We start from the raw sequence: 13,011 nt of genomic DNA, 5'->3' as shown, positions 1-13,011 counted from the left end.
TGCACATCAGACACAGTGAAAGGCCAGGATGAAGTGACCTTATTGTAATTGTCTTGTGATTCACCTGCAGTCCCTTACTGTCTCTTTCAATGCAGTCAGTATGCTGCTGGGCTGTTTGTTGTTGCTGGGAACAGAGGAAGGGTGCTGGCGTCTGCATTGTCCAGATCAGGGGTGGTCTGACTCCACATGTGAGACCTCCGACCTCAGTGACATATTGATCCCTCCTGCTGTATGTTATGTAATGGCTTGGCCTGGCTGTATTCGTGGTATGGTTACTCACTTATTTGTATTGCTATTCATCTGTTTTAATGTATTGTTTCTATTTAACCCGAGATAAAGGAAATAATAGTTTTTTTCATTGCTGTCCCCGTGGTAGGATGCGGGTGGGTGACATGTAAAATGGATAAGAATGTAGAAATCTTAATACCAGCATATACCTAATCTTAAATGCTATATTTAACTTTCATTTCATCACGATAAGGTTGGCAGTAAAGCAAACGACAAGCCTCACTCTTTCAATAGATTTTCAATCAGCTAGCGTTTTTCACAGTTTGTAAAATGTGCACAGTGAAAATAGTGTGTTGTTAGTTAGGCCAGCACCTCTTGAATTATTTTTCAGGGTAATGACCACGGATTTGGTATCAAATGTAAAAACAATGAAGTGAGCCTCAGTTGCTGTCTGTGGACCAGCAGCAGCTTTGTAATTACTAGATACGGTAATGACCCCCATCATCTTGGCTGGTCACAAAACCCTGCCGATATACCGTCCACTATCATGGGATACCAACACTGTAACACAAAAAATAGCTTTCAAAATGTACTAGTATTGTTGACAGACTACAATTATGTTTTTTTTTTTTTGAGTATTGTGTAACTCAATTTAATGTCCTGCTTCTAGCGATAATTGCAGTCTGTAATGATATATTGGTTTGTGCGTGTTTAGGTTGTCGTGCGTGCACGTTGTAACCTCTCTCGCACGTTTCCTGGAGCGTTGCTTGACTCATCGCTCCCATTTTGTGTTCTTGCTATGCGGTATACCAACACTAGCAGTGAGGGCGGTGCGCAGCAAGCCTGTGCAGAGCTCTCTCTCTCTCTCTCTCTCTCTCTCTCTCTCTCTCTCTCAGTATTTCCTCATCCCTAAAATGGTGTACAAGTTCAGCTGTTTCAATGTCACTCTCTCTTTTTCTCCCTCCCCTATTTTTTTTCTCTCTGAATTGTTGCTGTTTTTTGCTATGCTTGCCAACTCGTCAGCTGATGAGGCCGGATCACTTCATAGTGGCGAATGAAGGCGAATGAACTGAAAAACACACGCACTCCCTCGCTCGCATTCACAAGCACACACACACACACACACACACACACGAACCATCCCCATTCACATTTTGTCCCTAGTCTAGTGCAAACCGCCCCAGTCTTCCGCAACTCCGCCTGCACCGTAATTTCACATTAAATACATTAGGAGCAGCCCTCGCTTTAGCCCTTTTCCCCAACGAGTCTATTTTGTTTTTTGTCTGTTTAAATAGTCCTTTGTTTACATGCAATTCCTTACTCTGCGGAAGGAGGGTTAGGCAGTGCTGAGTGATTCTTAGCAGCTGTTTCCCGCCTTGTATGAGACATCTGATCAGCTGCAGAAAGTACACACACGCACACGTACGGACAGGGAGAGAGAGAGCGCCACACACACGCACAGAGGAAACCCCATCAGCTGAGAGCACGAATAACATTACAACTCGTGCACACGATACGGGGGGCTTGCAACACCAATATATAAAAAAAAAAGAACAAAGCAGCGTGGAATCGTGGAGGAACATTAAGGGAGCTAACAGCGGAATCGAAACTGGAGACGAAAGCATGGAGTACTTCATGGTACCGAGTCAGAAGCTGTCGTCTTTACAGCATTTCAGAAAAACGGAGAAAGAAGTCATCGGGGGGCTCTGTAGGTGTGTACCTGCTGTTTATTACGTATTGATGAATGAGAACGTTAACGTTATAATGACCCGCATTAATAACACTGTATCACACCCGCTTGCTCGGAGTTGCACGCTTGATCCGTGATTTCTGTTTTATTTTTATTTTTTGTGTGTGTGTCGTGTGCAGGCGTGTGGTTGTTATGTTGTGGATTACTTTTGGGAGGTGTGGGTCTGGAGGAGTCGCCCCGAGGTGTTTAATTGCATTAATTGGGCGCTCGGCAGTAGGGTGTTTATTGGGGCTGCGCACGCTGCGTTATCCTTACTTTGTTAATTTCAGGGTGAAATTGATAAAAAAAAAATGTGTCTAGCAAACCTAACCCACGTGCTTCGCCTGCTGCACAGCCACGCTGCTTGCTTTATGGGGCTGGTTGTTTGTGTTAAGCTTATAGAATATTTTGCAACGCTCCGCCTGTCAGATAAGCGTATTTGCATTTGTGGTGCTGTATCTGGGTCCCCTCTTTTGAAAGCGGGGTGTTTGAGCCGGACATCCGTTGAGTTTCTGTCGGTTTGGGAGCTTATTTTGCGAGGTGTAGGGAGTCGGGTATTGTGGCTGTTTGCGGCCATGCTTGTTGTGTGGTGTTTTTTTTTGTTAGATATTTTGCACACATCTTGCTGGGTAATGAACGGCGGGGAAGAAGCACGATGTTATTGGTAGCATTACGGTCTGTTTGGCATATTTCCCATTGTTTTTACAGTGCTAGTCCCGCGTTGACTTGCGGCTGTGTGATAATTGCCCCCTCAGCCATGCTGCCTGCATATGCGAAGCTGGATCGCATTGTTCGTAATGGCGCAGAGGCTCACGGTGGTCCGAGTGAATTATTTGAACTGCGCCAGATGTCGGGTCTCGCTTCAAAGGAAAGGGGCTATGCTCGTTTTGAGAGTGCGAATCGGCTCGGGTTTTAGCACCTCGCCTTTCGGCAAAGATTTATTAAGTACTCTTTAATAAAAGGGGTGTGTGCGTGTTTGAGACGGGCCTGTCTCTGTGTCTGCATCCCTTTCCGAGGAGAGGGAGGCGGAGGGATAGACGGAGAGAGGGGGGTGCTTTTAAACTGACTGGGAAATGTAGTCCGTCGTAAGTAAAAGCCGCAGAGAACCCCGGGATTTGTAGTTTGGTTCGCAGTGAGCACGCTGCAACACTTTCTTTCGTGCACTGAGCATTCAAACTGCTGGCGATGAAAGACTTGGTTCACTTTACTGTATTAATTTATAACTTGGTTAAAACATTACGTCATTAAGCGAAATAACGGGTACACACCATGTGGAAGCGCATGTTCGCGTTTGCGTTTTTTTTTTGTTATTTAATTGTAGTTTTTTTTGTGACAAATTACGTGTTTCATTGTGTGTTTCAAAAATTCAATTCACACGATTTAAAGTAAGGCGGTACTGAATGTATGAAAGGCCGCTGTGCTATCGTTGGGGGAGTTTACCGTCCTCTCCCATAGTCTGTGTCAAAGTTAGTGTGTGTGTATGTATTCCGTTTTAAAACCGTGTAATTAAGATTCTTTGTTGTACAATAATTGACTAATACAACCCAACAGCAGTTTCATGGCCTCTGGCTGCCAGACTTGAACTTTTGATTTATTTTTGTTAGGTGGACATGCCATATTTCTTGTGAATGTTGGCTTGTATATAACGAATTACTTGTCGTACACAAAACCTGCAGACACAGCCTGGTCACTACATATCATTCCTCTCTGTTTGTTTTTGAAGCCAGCCAGCTGCGGAAGGGCTGGAGATAAGTTATAATAACTCAAAACATCTTCAGAGGAATTCTGGTGTAGCTCTCAGGAGCCTGGGCAATGCCACCCAATGCACTTTCTCACACTCCCCCTACACCTTTCACATGCCTGAGTGCAAGCCCAGCAAGTTTCATCCACTATTTACAGGCTATTTACTTTAAACTCACTTGCATCCCTCCCCACACGCAGCTCTGGAAGCTTGTACAGTGTGTGAACTCCTCTTAGTTTACTGGCATTCAAAATGGGCTTGATTATACTGTATATAGGATCACATTTACATGCATCTGCTCCTTTTACCTTGACTTTGCTCTTTTTATTTGCTGTCACATCTTTATAAACTGAGTTCCCATGCCCTGATTAGAACTAATCTTGGACTGTTTTAGCTGAAGTAGCATTAGACAGTCCAAGATTAGTGCTAAACAGGGTCTGTGAAACCAGCCTTAGATGTCTGATCCTTTTATGCTAACTTGGCTTGACTTTTTCTAGACCCCACACATTGTCTTTGTGGCTTTTCTTGCACTTGCATAAAATACCACAGCAGCAGCTCCCAAGCGGGCTGTGGGGCACACTGACATGCAGGCAGAGCCCCCAGTGCTGCAGTCACTCGCACTGCCCCCATGCATTGCAGTTACACTGGCCAGCTTCATTCTACAGATGATTCTGTTCAGCCCCTGTTCACAATTCAGATGATTCTGTTCAGCCCCTGTTCACAATTCAGATGATTCTGTTCAGCCCCTGTTCACAATTCAGATGATGCTGTTCAGCCCCTGTTCACAATTCAGATGGTCACTCCTGATGAGGGTTAATTGATATGACTCCATGTACTCTGATGGGACAGCTCAGCCTTTTCAACTCACACCCCAATGCATTCTCAGTGCAGTCCTACTGTGAAAGGTACCTGAGACAGGTAAACAGTACCAGCATGCACTGCGGTGCAAGTTTAAAAGCCTGAACTGTCCATTCATTCTCTTACCTCTTATTAACACTAGGAACATTATCACTGTTCAGTGTTTATTCATCTGTCCTAAGAGCAGTGTGTTGTGTTTTAGAGTCTGTTTACAGTCTTCAGTAATAATCGGCCAGTCCCAAGGTGCATGTACTAAACCTTAGCAGATGGGCTTGGTGCTTTTTGAAGCATGCAGAACAGGCCTGCAGTGTTTAAAAAGCTGAAGAAGTGGGATTGTTGGAGAAGGGGGTTCTGTGTATGAGGCCTGCACTTCCAGTAAGAGATGCGCTTTGCAGTTCCTGTTATCTGTCGACGTCCACCTAGCTAATCCAGATTTTGTAGGGTTCAAGCTTCAATAAATAAGTTGTCCCCCGAGCAGAAGCATCATTTGCCACACACGGTGCCTCTGTTTTAGCAGCTGAGATGAAAAGCCTTTCTCTCCCAGTCCTCACTCTGCAATCCCCAGGGTCTTGCTCCAAAGGAAGTCCCTGGTGATGCTGTTAAACTGTTCCCTGTTGCAGCTGAGCAGTGGCTGTGATGCCCGCAGAGCAGGCGCTACGTTCCTGGTGTGTTTGACGTTCTGTCCTGAGGTGCGATTGCTTCCTCCACAGTAGCCCCCAGTGAGAACCTGCTTTCCAGCGGCGTTCAGTTTTCACTTCTTCCTCTTCCCTCTGTGTTGAGTGTTCGTCTGTAATTGCTGTTGAAAGGCCCTGATAGTGCAACACGGCAGAGCCACAGGACTGTGGTTTAAAGGACGTGGGCTGAAAGCCTTATTGTGTGATTCACAGCTGGTCTCTTAAACCCTGTGCTTTAGCCAGCTTTACAATGGTTTCAGGTAGAGACTCCGGTGAATAGACCCACATCTGTGAAGCTCCATTAAAGCGAGGCTGCACTGGGAGTCCTTCTGCCGCACCATACAAGATGGGGTGTTTGTTTGTTCGATTGGGGCTTGGTGGTTGTGGTTTTGTTCAATTCAGCGGCAGCTGTGTTTGTAACTTACATGTTCACAAAAGTCTGTAGTACACTTGCGGGTCTGACGGTCAGCGAAGCAGTGTTTTCATGCATAAAAAACGTTGTGGAATCCATCAAAACGGATTGTAATAAATACACGCGAATGGAAAACAAATGTGAATAGGCTTTCTTTTAAATGGGGGTGTGTGTGTGTGTGTGTGTGTGTGTGTGTGTATTAAAATCCCATAAGGTACAATCAATAACCACTGATGGCTGTGCTCCTGGTGTTTAAACTGCCTTCTCTTGTTTGGCGTGGCCGTGGTTCTGACGCATGGTGACTCTGTGTTCCTCTTGCAGCCTGGCCAACATCCCCCTGACGCCAGAGACCCAGCGGGACCAGGAACGGCGCATCCGACGCGAGATCGCCAACAGCAACGAGCGCCGGCGCATGCAGAGCATCAACGCAGGATTCCAGTCCCTGAAAACACTGATCCCACACACTGACGGGGAGAAGCTCAGCAAGGTGAGTCTGTACCAGCAGAGACACCGGGCCGGACGGGCAGTTTAAAAGGAGGCTTTGTGTGCTTTCTCATGGAAGCCAGCAGCAGTCCTTAACCCGAGGGCTTGGCCTGTCTTGTGATGAGAGGAGGCAGGGATGATGATGATGATGATGCGATCGCCTGGGTCCGTCACAGCACAGCCTGCCTGCCTGTGTTGTGTGTCTCTTGCTGATATCCAGCGACTGGGAATAAGAATTCTTGCATAAGCAGTTTCCACCCATTCCAGGTTTTACTGCAGGCTCGCTTGACTAGCCACGAGCTCAGGTCTATCTTACTAAACTCCTAGTGAAACCAGCAAAGGATCAAACTGCTATGCAATTGGAGTCTTCCATTCCTGTAATCAGACCCGTGCAATGTGAAACGCAGCAGAGCAGAGCTGGCATGTGCTGATCTATGAAGTCATTTTGGCATACCGAATTTTAATCTGTGTCTTCAGGGACCAGAGGGAGGGGGGTGGGGGTAGTACTTTAATGAATGCAGTTATTGTAATGGTCTACCCCCTTCTTCCAAACCTCCTCGCTCCCTGAAAGTTCCCAGCTGTGTGCAGTGTGGTTCATTTAAACATCTCTCCTCCCCTGCAGGCTGCCATTCTCCAGCAGACAGCAGAGTACATCTTCTCACTGGAGCAGGAAAAGACTCGGCTGCTGCAGCAGAACACGCAGCTCAAGCGCTTCATCCAGGTACCCGCTGGCTTGCTGCTTTCGGGGTGTTGAGGGTAGTCTGGACTCTGTCTGGCGCTGTCCCGTGTGATTTATTGCCACAAGGCTCGCGTTGTGCTAAATGTTGGTATTCATTTAAAGTGCTAAATTGACACCACCATCCAGTGAGCACGAATAGCAACACAAAAAAAAAAGTTCAAGAAAGGAAATGTTGATAAACGAGAAATTTAATCTGGAATCAAGACGGAAACATTGAATCTGCGATCGGAGCACTCAGGTAAAAAAATGATATGCAGCAGGTGCCCCAACTAGCTAACATTACTGACTAGCTAACGTTGCCTTTTCCAACTGGAGTTGTGCAGATCGTGATTAATTGCACTTCTGCTGTAATTGGAACTGCTGCCAGGTCTGTTTCTAACCCCCCCCCCCCCTCCTCCCAGGAGTTCGGCAGCTCGTCCCCGAAGAGGAGACGCGCCGAGGAGAAGGACGAGGGAATCGGCTCCCCTGACATCCTGGAGGATGACAAGGCGGAGGACCTGCGCCGGGAGATGCTCGAGCTCCGGCAGCAGCTGGATAAGGAGCGTGCCGTCAGGATGATGCTGGAAGAGCAGGTGAGCAGCAAGGAGTGGGACAGGTTTCTCTCTAACAAACACATACCAAACAGATCCTCATGACAACAGTGACTGATGTGCCTCTGCGGCTCTGTGCAGGAGTGCACCTGCTGGAGTGCTTTATTATTTTCCTTTCTGCAAAATAGATTGCGTGAGCTGCACCATTGGGGGGTAGTTTATGCAGTAAATCTCTCTCAGTGATGACTCTGGGGATGGAGGGAGGGAGGGAGGGATTTCTGTATCTCTTGAAGGGTGGGGGTTCAGGGGTCTCCTGGTTCCAGGGTCCTGACTCGAGTCTGAACTCTGCCCCCCTCCCCGACAGGCACGCACTCTGGAGGCACACATGTACCCCGAGAAACTGAAGGGGATCGCTCAGCAGGTGCAGCTGGAGCAGGAGCTGGAGAGCCTGGAGAGGGAGAGAGAGACACAGCCGCCCGCACAGACCTGCCAGGTCAGCAGAGCTCCCCAGCAAACACACTGCCTGCAATTCTGCTGATCATGACAGGGCTGGAATCAGGACTCCCAGTGTATAGCAGGTTCACCCAGTCCAGGTTTTAATGCAAGCTTGATTAGACGCAGTGGGTATAGGTAACGAGCTCAGGTGGGTCTGATTGTAAACCCCATAGTAAAACCAGGAGTGGATCAAAGTGCTTTGCAATGGGAGTCTTATTTCCATCTCTGTGTTAGGAATAAAATACAGTGCGGATTCATGATGAACTGTAAAACGCTTGCATGCTAAAAGCAGCCTCACAAGTTCAGTTCACCTTGTCACTGGAGTTTGACTGGAGGTGTTTTTGAACTGAATTGATATTCACACAACTGCTCCGGTCGGCTGTTTAGAGTTCTATAATTAAAGTGTAGAATTGCGTGTGGGGGGGGGGTTATATTAATCACATATCTGTGGTTATCCTGGGATTGCCTTTCGGAATACCAGGTGGGATTCCCTAATGCTATTAAAAAAAATATATATAATAATAATAATAATAATAATAATCCAGGATATGGAGTAGCACTAGTATTATCACTGTTGTCCAACAGAGGGCACTGTAACAGCACTTTTAATTAAGCTGCAGTTGAAGTAGGGTTAACCGAAGCTAATAAAAGAGCAACACCAGCGCTTATGAAAGTCATGTAAATAATACAAAAAAAAGAAAAATGCACATTTCAGTTTAAAAAGAATACTAATAAACAGCAATAAAAGTCCTTGCCCTTTGCCTTTCACAGCTCTGTTGCTATAAACGTTCATCAGTTTTATATACTTTTTATTTTATAAATTTGAACTGATTTATGTTGGATGGAACGTACATGCTGTACATCACAGCCTGTTTTCGCTCTGTGTTCCCAGCAGCTTACCACCTTCTCAATCTGTTCATTGGACAGTTCAGTAACACGGCCCCTCCCTTCTGTTTTTTTCCTCCTCTCAGCTGTTGCTGCCAGCCTCCCCCCCTGAGCCCACCCACCACGCCACAGTCATCGTGCCAGCCCCGCCCCCAGCAGCGCATCACGTCACCGTGGTAACCATGGGGCCTACCTCCGTCATCAACACGGTGTCCACATCACGACAGAACCTGGACACCATCGTGCAGGTAGGGAGCAAAGGGAGGGAGCGTCTGTGAAATAGTGTTAGGAGACAGGGCTAGAAGTGTCTGCAAGAAACCGATTACCTTGGCTGGACGTATCCTAGCGATACACAGATCTGTATCTTTTTCAATGTAATCCTTGTCGTTTCTTTCACAAAAGACAAGTCAACCAATCCCGTCAGTGTTCTATTACATCTTCTCCCAGTTCGTAAGTAAAAAGAGCAGCCGCAATGCTTTATGTCTTGACTGATCCTGTTCTGTTTGGGATTTCTAAGAAGCTCATACAGGGTGTGTAGGGTCATGGTGCCTCTCTCTATAATCGTTGTGCACAGTGTGAGCACTCCTCTCACCCTGCAGCTGGTAGTTTCTCCGAGGTTGTGCCCGGATGCTGATTTGTTTCCTCTGCCCAGGCGATCCAGCACATCGAGGGCACACAGGAGAAGCCCAGCGACGAGGAGCAGCGGCGAGCGGTGATCGTCACGCCAGTCAGGGCTTTCTCAGAGCTCGGCCACGACTCGGACACGGCGTCGGACAGCGAGGGGGAGAGGATGAGGGAGCTGCCCTGATGGGAGGAGGAGGATCTCGCTGCTGCTGCTGATCGCGACGCTGCCGGGGGGATGAGCCATTCGGCACGGAGTGTCAGCTGAATTTGCAACCCAACGCAAATAGGTCTTTTTTTCAGACCTTACCGATACTGTACAAAACTAAAGCAAGGATTTTTTTTTTTTTTTTTTTTTTATATAAATGTAAAATCCCCTCCCCAAAACCCTAACCCAACCCCCTTTTTATTTGTTTTTGTTCTGGGGAGGCTTTGCACAGCTGGACACTGTGAGGGAATCGTTTTCAGGCTTTGGGTAGAGGAAATGTTACGTCCGTTGGGTGTGCCTCACGGATATGTTGTGCATACTGGATTAACACACACACACACACACACACACACACACACACACACACACACACACACACACACCCCGAGAAACACTTTGAGGGTTTCCACTCAAATCTCATCCAAATGACCCGTCTTAAAATACCCTACGTGTTGTATGCTACTTAAAAACAAAACAGCACTTAGCCAAGTTTACATTTTATTGAAGCCGTGATGATTGTGTTAGTTTAAAACTGAAAGACTGTCGTGCTGCTTTCTGATGCAACAAGCTTTTGTGTTGTGAGGGCATTAACATCACAGAATAAGCTATTCCACAAGTAAAACACAATGGGCTAATGAGTCCATTAACATGGGCTGTGTATTACAGTGTGTATCTACCTGCGCGCACACACGCTTGTTCCTGATCAATATTAAGCCCCACATTTTAATATGCTGTAAGTTTACACCACATCATCTTGGGATGCTAAGATATTTGTTTGGTTACTGGTGCAAAGTATCAGACAATTCATCTGTACACTCACAATCACACGCACACACACACACTGACACACTGATGTCCCTGTACGTGTACGGCAATTTGTAATAAACTACATGATGATTATTATTATTATTATTACTGTTATTATTTTTCCCTGCAAAAGCAATCAAGCCATGCATGCTTGCCCCCCCAGTACTTCTAAAGATGTATACTGTGCTCATGTAAATGAAGCTCACACACACACACATCTAATCGCACTCTCTGCCTTGTTTCAAACTGTAGTCATAGTACACTCTTTGCATTTTTTTATTCTATCATTAAAATAATGCTATAGAACAGGTTTATAAAAAGAATGCACTCAAGCTAATTTGCATATATGGATTTAAACGTGGCTATATAATCATGAATCCTTTCTTTTTGAATGTAAATGATTTTGACTGGGGGCTAGCAGACACATCTCCTCTATCGAAAGCTGGTTGTTTTGTGTCTGGGTGGGTGGGTGGGGGGGGGGGCGACAAACATATCAAAGGTTGGGGAGGGATGGATGGAGGGGGGGGACTGGCATGGGATGAATACTTTAAGCACTTAACTTTTGTGATTTTATTTTTTTTTAATGATTATTAGCTGTTCTTACTGTGAGTGTGTATGCCCCCATGTCAGTATCAGTCTCTAGTTCTTATTTGGAGTAGTCTAGCGTCTCTCTCTCTCTCTCTCTTTCTCATTCTCTTTCTCGTTCTCTCGTTCTCGTTCTCTCTCTTTCTCGTTTGCTTTCTCGTTCTCTCTCGTTCTCGTTCTCTCTTTCTCGTTCTCTCTCTCTCCTCTCTCTCTCTCTCCTTTTTCCGTATTACGGAACTTTTTTATTTTCGTTTTTTGTTTTCTGTTTTTTGTTGAACGGGATAAGTCCCATGTGGTCGTTGAGAAGCTATTATATTTTGTTTAAAAAACGAGGCGTGTGCCTTTGTAAAGAAAGACAATAAAGTTTGTACTTTGTTTTTTAGACGCCTGTGTTTTTTTGGAAGTGAAGTTACTCTCTTTTTTTTTTTTTAGTATCCTCTCTGAACTTTTAAAACTCCTTGCACATACTGCTTTTCGCCAGCAGATGGGGTAAGTATTCTGTGGTGCAGTAGTTTTCAAACTTTTTAGGCCCTGTACCCCTTTCCAAATAATCTAGTCTACCTATTTCCTTTTCTAATAACAAGTTGAGGTACTGTAAATGGGGAAAAACGCTGTTAAAACCCCCCTAGTCCTTCGGCTCTAACCACTATACCACATAGCCTCCCAGTCCCTTAGCTCTAACCACTAGACCACACTGCCTCCCAGTCCCTCAGCTCTAACCACTGGATCACACTGCCTCCTAGTCCCTCAGCTCTAGCCACTGGACCACACTGTCTCCCAGTCCCACAGCTCTAACCACTAGGCCACACTGCCTCCCAGTCTCTGCCCTAACCACTAGGCCACCCTGCCTTCCAGCCCCTTCACAACTTCGCCACAGAGAGGCAGTGCCAGTGAAACGTGTGGTTTTTAGTTTTCACTCAAAGCACAGCGTGATGTCAGAGGCTGAGAGTAGAACAGGGAGAGCTGTTTATAGCAGCCCAGCCATGAGCACAGCAGATATATATATCTGTCACTTCAACCCCAGCAGCTGCCCTGCCCGACCCACCTCCTTAACATTATTATTATTACCACTGCACTGTTCCTCTCATTGTTTTTGGAGATGTTTTTATTTATTTGACCAGGAGATTTGCCCATTTAGACCGAGGCCTCATTTACAAGGGAGTCCTTGAAACCAATAAAAAGACTTGGAAAGCGCAAGCAACACAATACAAACGTGTGTGATTCAAACTTAATCAGAGACTTTAATGATAATAATGATGATTTAAAGTATCATCCTCTCAGCCCAGAAAGCCCAATCGTTACACCTGCAGGACAATCGCGTGATCTCCACTTCAGGGATCTGTTTCAGGACAGGCTTGTTTTTGCCATGCTCCCTCTGTGCCCAGCACGGGGCGGTGCTGTTTGGGGGTCTCCTGGCTGAAGGGGAGCATGCTGAGCTGACACAGCGTGGTGTTTTGAGGAGGGGGTTGAGGTCGAAGGAGCACGATCTGATCCTGAGCTAATGTTCTGGCAGTGGATGTGTGCTCACCCTGCTGGCTTCTCTGGGCTGTAGCGTTGCCAGCCGTCCTGGGGCTCACCAGACTGTCCCAAGATGCCTTCCCCGGGACACAAAATCAGACACAAAGATACAGCAGTCTTTAAGTCATAGGATCCTTCAATGTGCAGCATGTATTGCAACAGGTATTTACTTTTCCAGACATGCAGCTTGGTAATGTTCAGACAAAAGAGTCGTCTTCACTGGAGCAACTCACAGCTTACACCAAACCTGTGCTGAGATGGATGAGCCGTGCACAGCAGCACAGTGCAGTTACTCTGTGGTTTACAGCATGCTAACTGCGTTTTTTAAAACAGGAAAGTGATAAATGAATGATTTATGACATGTTGCCATATTATGTAGTTACTTTTACTGCATTTGGCACCTGGCCCCGCTGGGATCGAATGCAAGCAGCCCTGCGACGGCCACGGGGGGGCGACACAACCAGTATGGTGATCAGGTGGGAAAATAAAGTTAAAGTT

At 46.3% G+C, this 13,011-nt stretch overlaps 1 protein-coding gene across 3 annotated transcripts; it reads left to right on the top strand.

The window, feature by feature from the left end:
• The first annotated feature begins 1,377 nt into the window (after nucleotides 1-1,377).
• LOC117973652 (transcription factor AP-4-like) lies at nucleotides 1,378-10,506 on the top strand. Of its 3 annotated transcripts, none has more exons than XM_034926638.2 (7): nucleotides 1,386-1,940; nucleotides 5,964-6,129; nucleotides 6,748-6,846; nucleotides 7,266-7,436; nucleotides 7,759-7,887; nucleotides 8,861-9,022; nucleotides 9,427-10,506. In XM_034926638.2, the coding sequence occupies exons 1-7, from the start codon at nucleotides 1,609-1,611 to the stop codon at nucleotides 9,580-9,582; spliced, it is 1,215 nt and encodes a 404-aa protein (XP_034782529.2). In that variant the 5' UTR covers nucleotides 1,386-1,608; the 3' UTR covers nucleotides 9,583-10,506. The 3 variants fall into 3 exon arrangements, with proteins under 3 accessions (XP_058851707.1, XP_034782529.2, XP_058851708.1); XM_058995725.1 differs by lacking the exon at nucleotides 1,386-1,940 and adding an exon at nucleotides 2,529-2,632; XM_058995724.1 differs by lacking the exon at nucleotides 7,759-7,887 and having other exon boundaries at nucleotides 1,378-1,940.
• The last annotated feature ends 2,505 nt before the right edge of the window (nucleotides 10,507-13,011 follow it).

Source organism: Acipenser ruthenus, chromosome 22 (assembly GCF_902713425.1).
Source record: "Acipenser ruthenus chromosome 22, fAciRut3.2 maternal haplotype, whole genome shotgun sequence".
Taxonomy (NCBI): domain Eukaryota; kingdom Metazoa; phylum Chordata; class Actinopteri; order Acipenseriformes; family Acipenseridae; genus Acipenser; species Acipenser ruthenus.
This window is presented reverse-complemented; position numbering and strand designations above follow the sequence as displayed.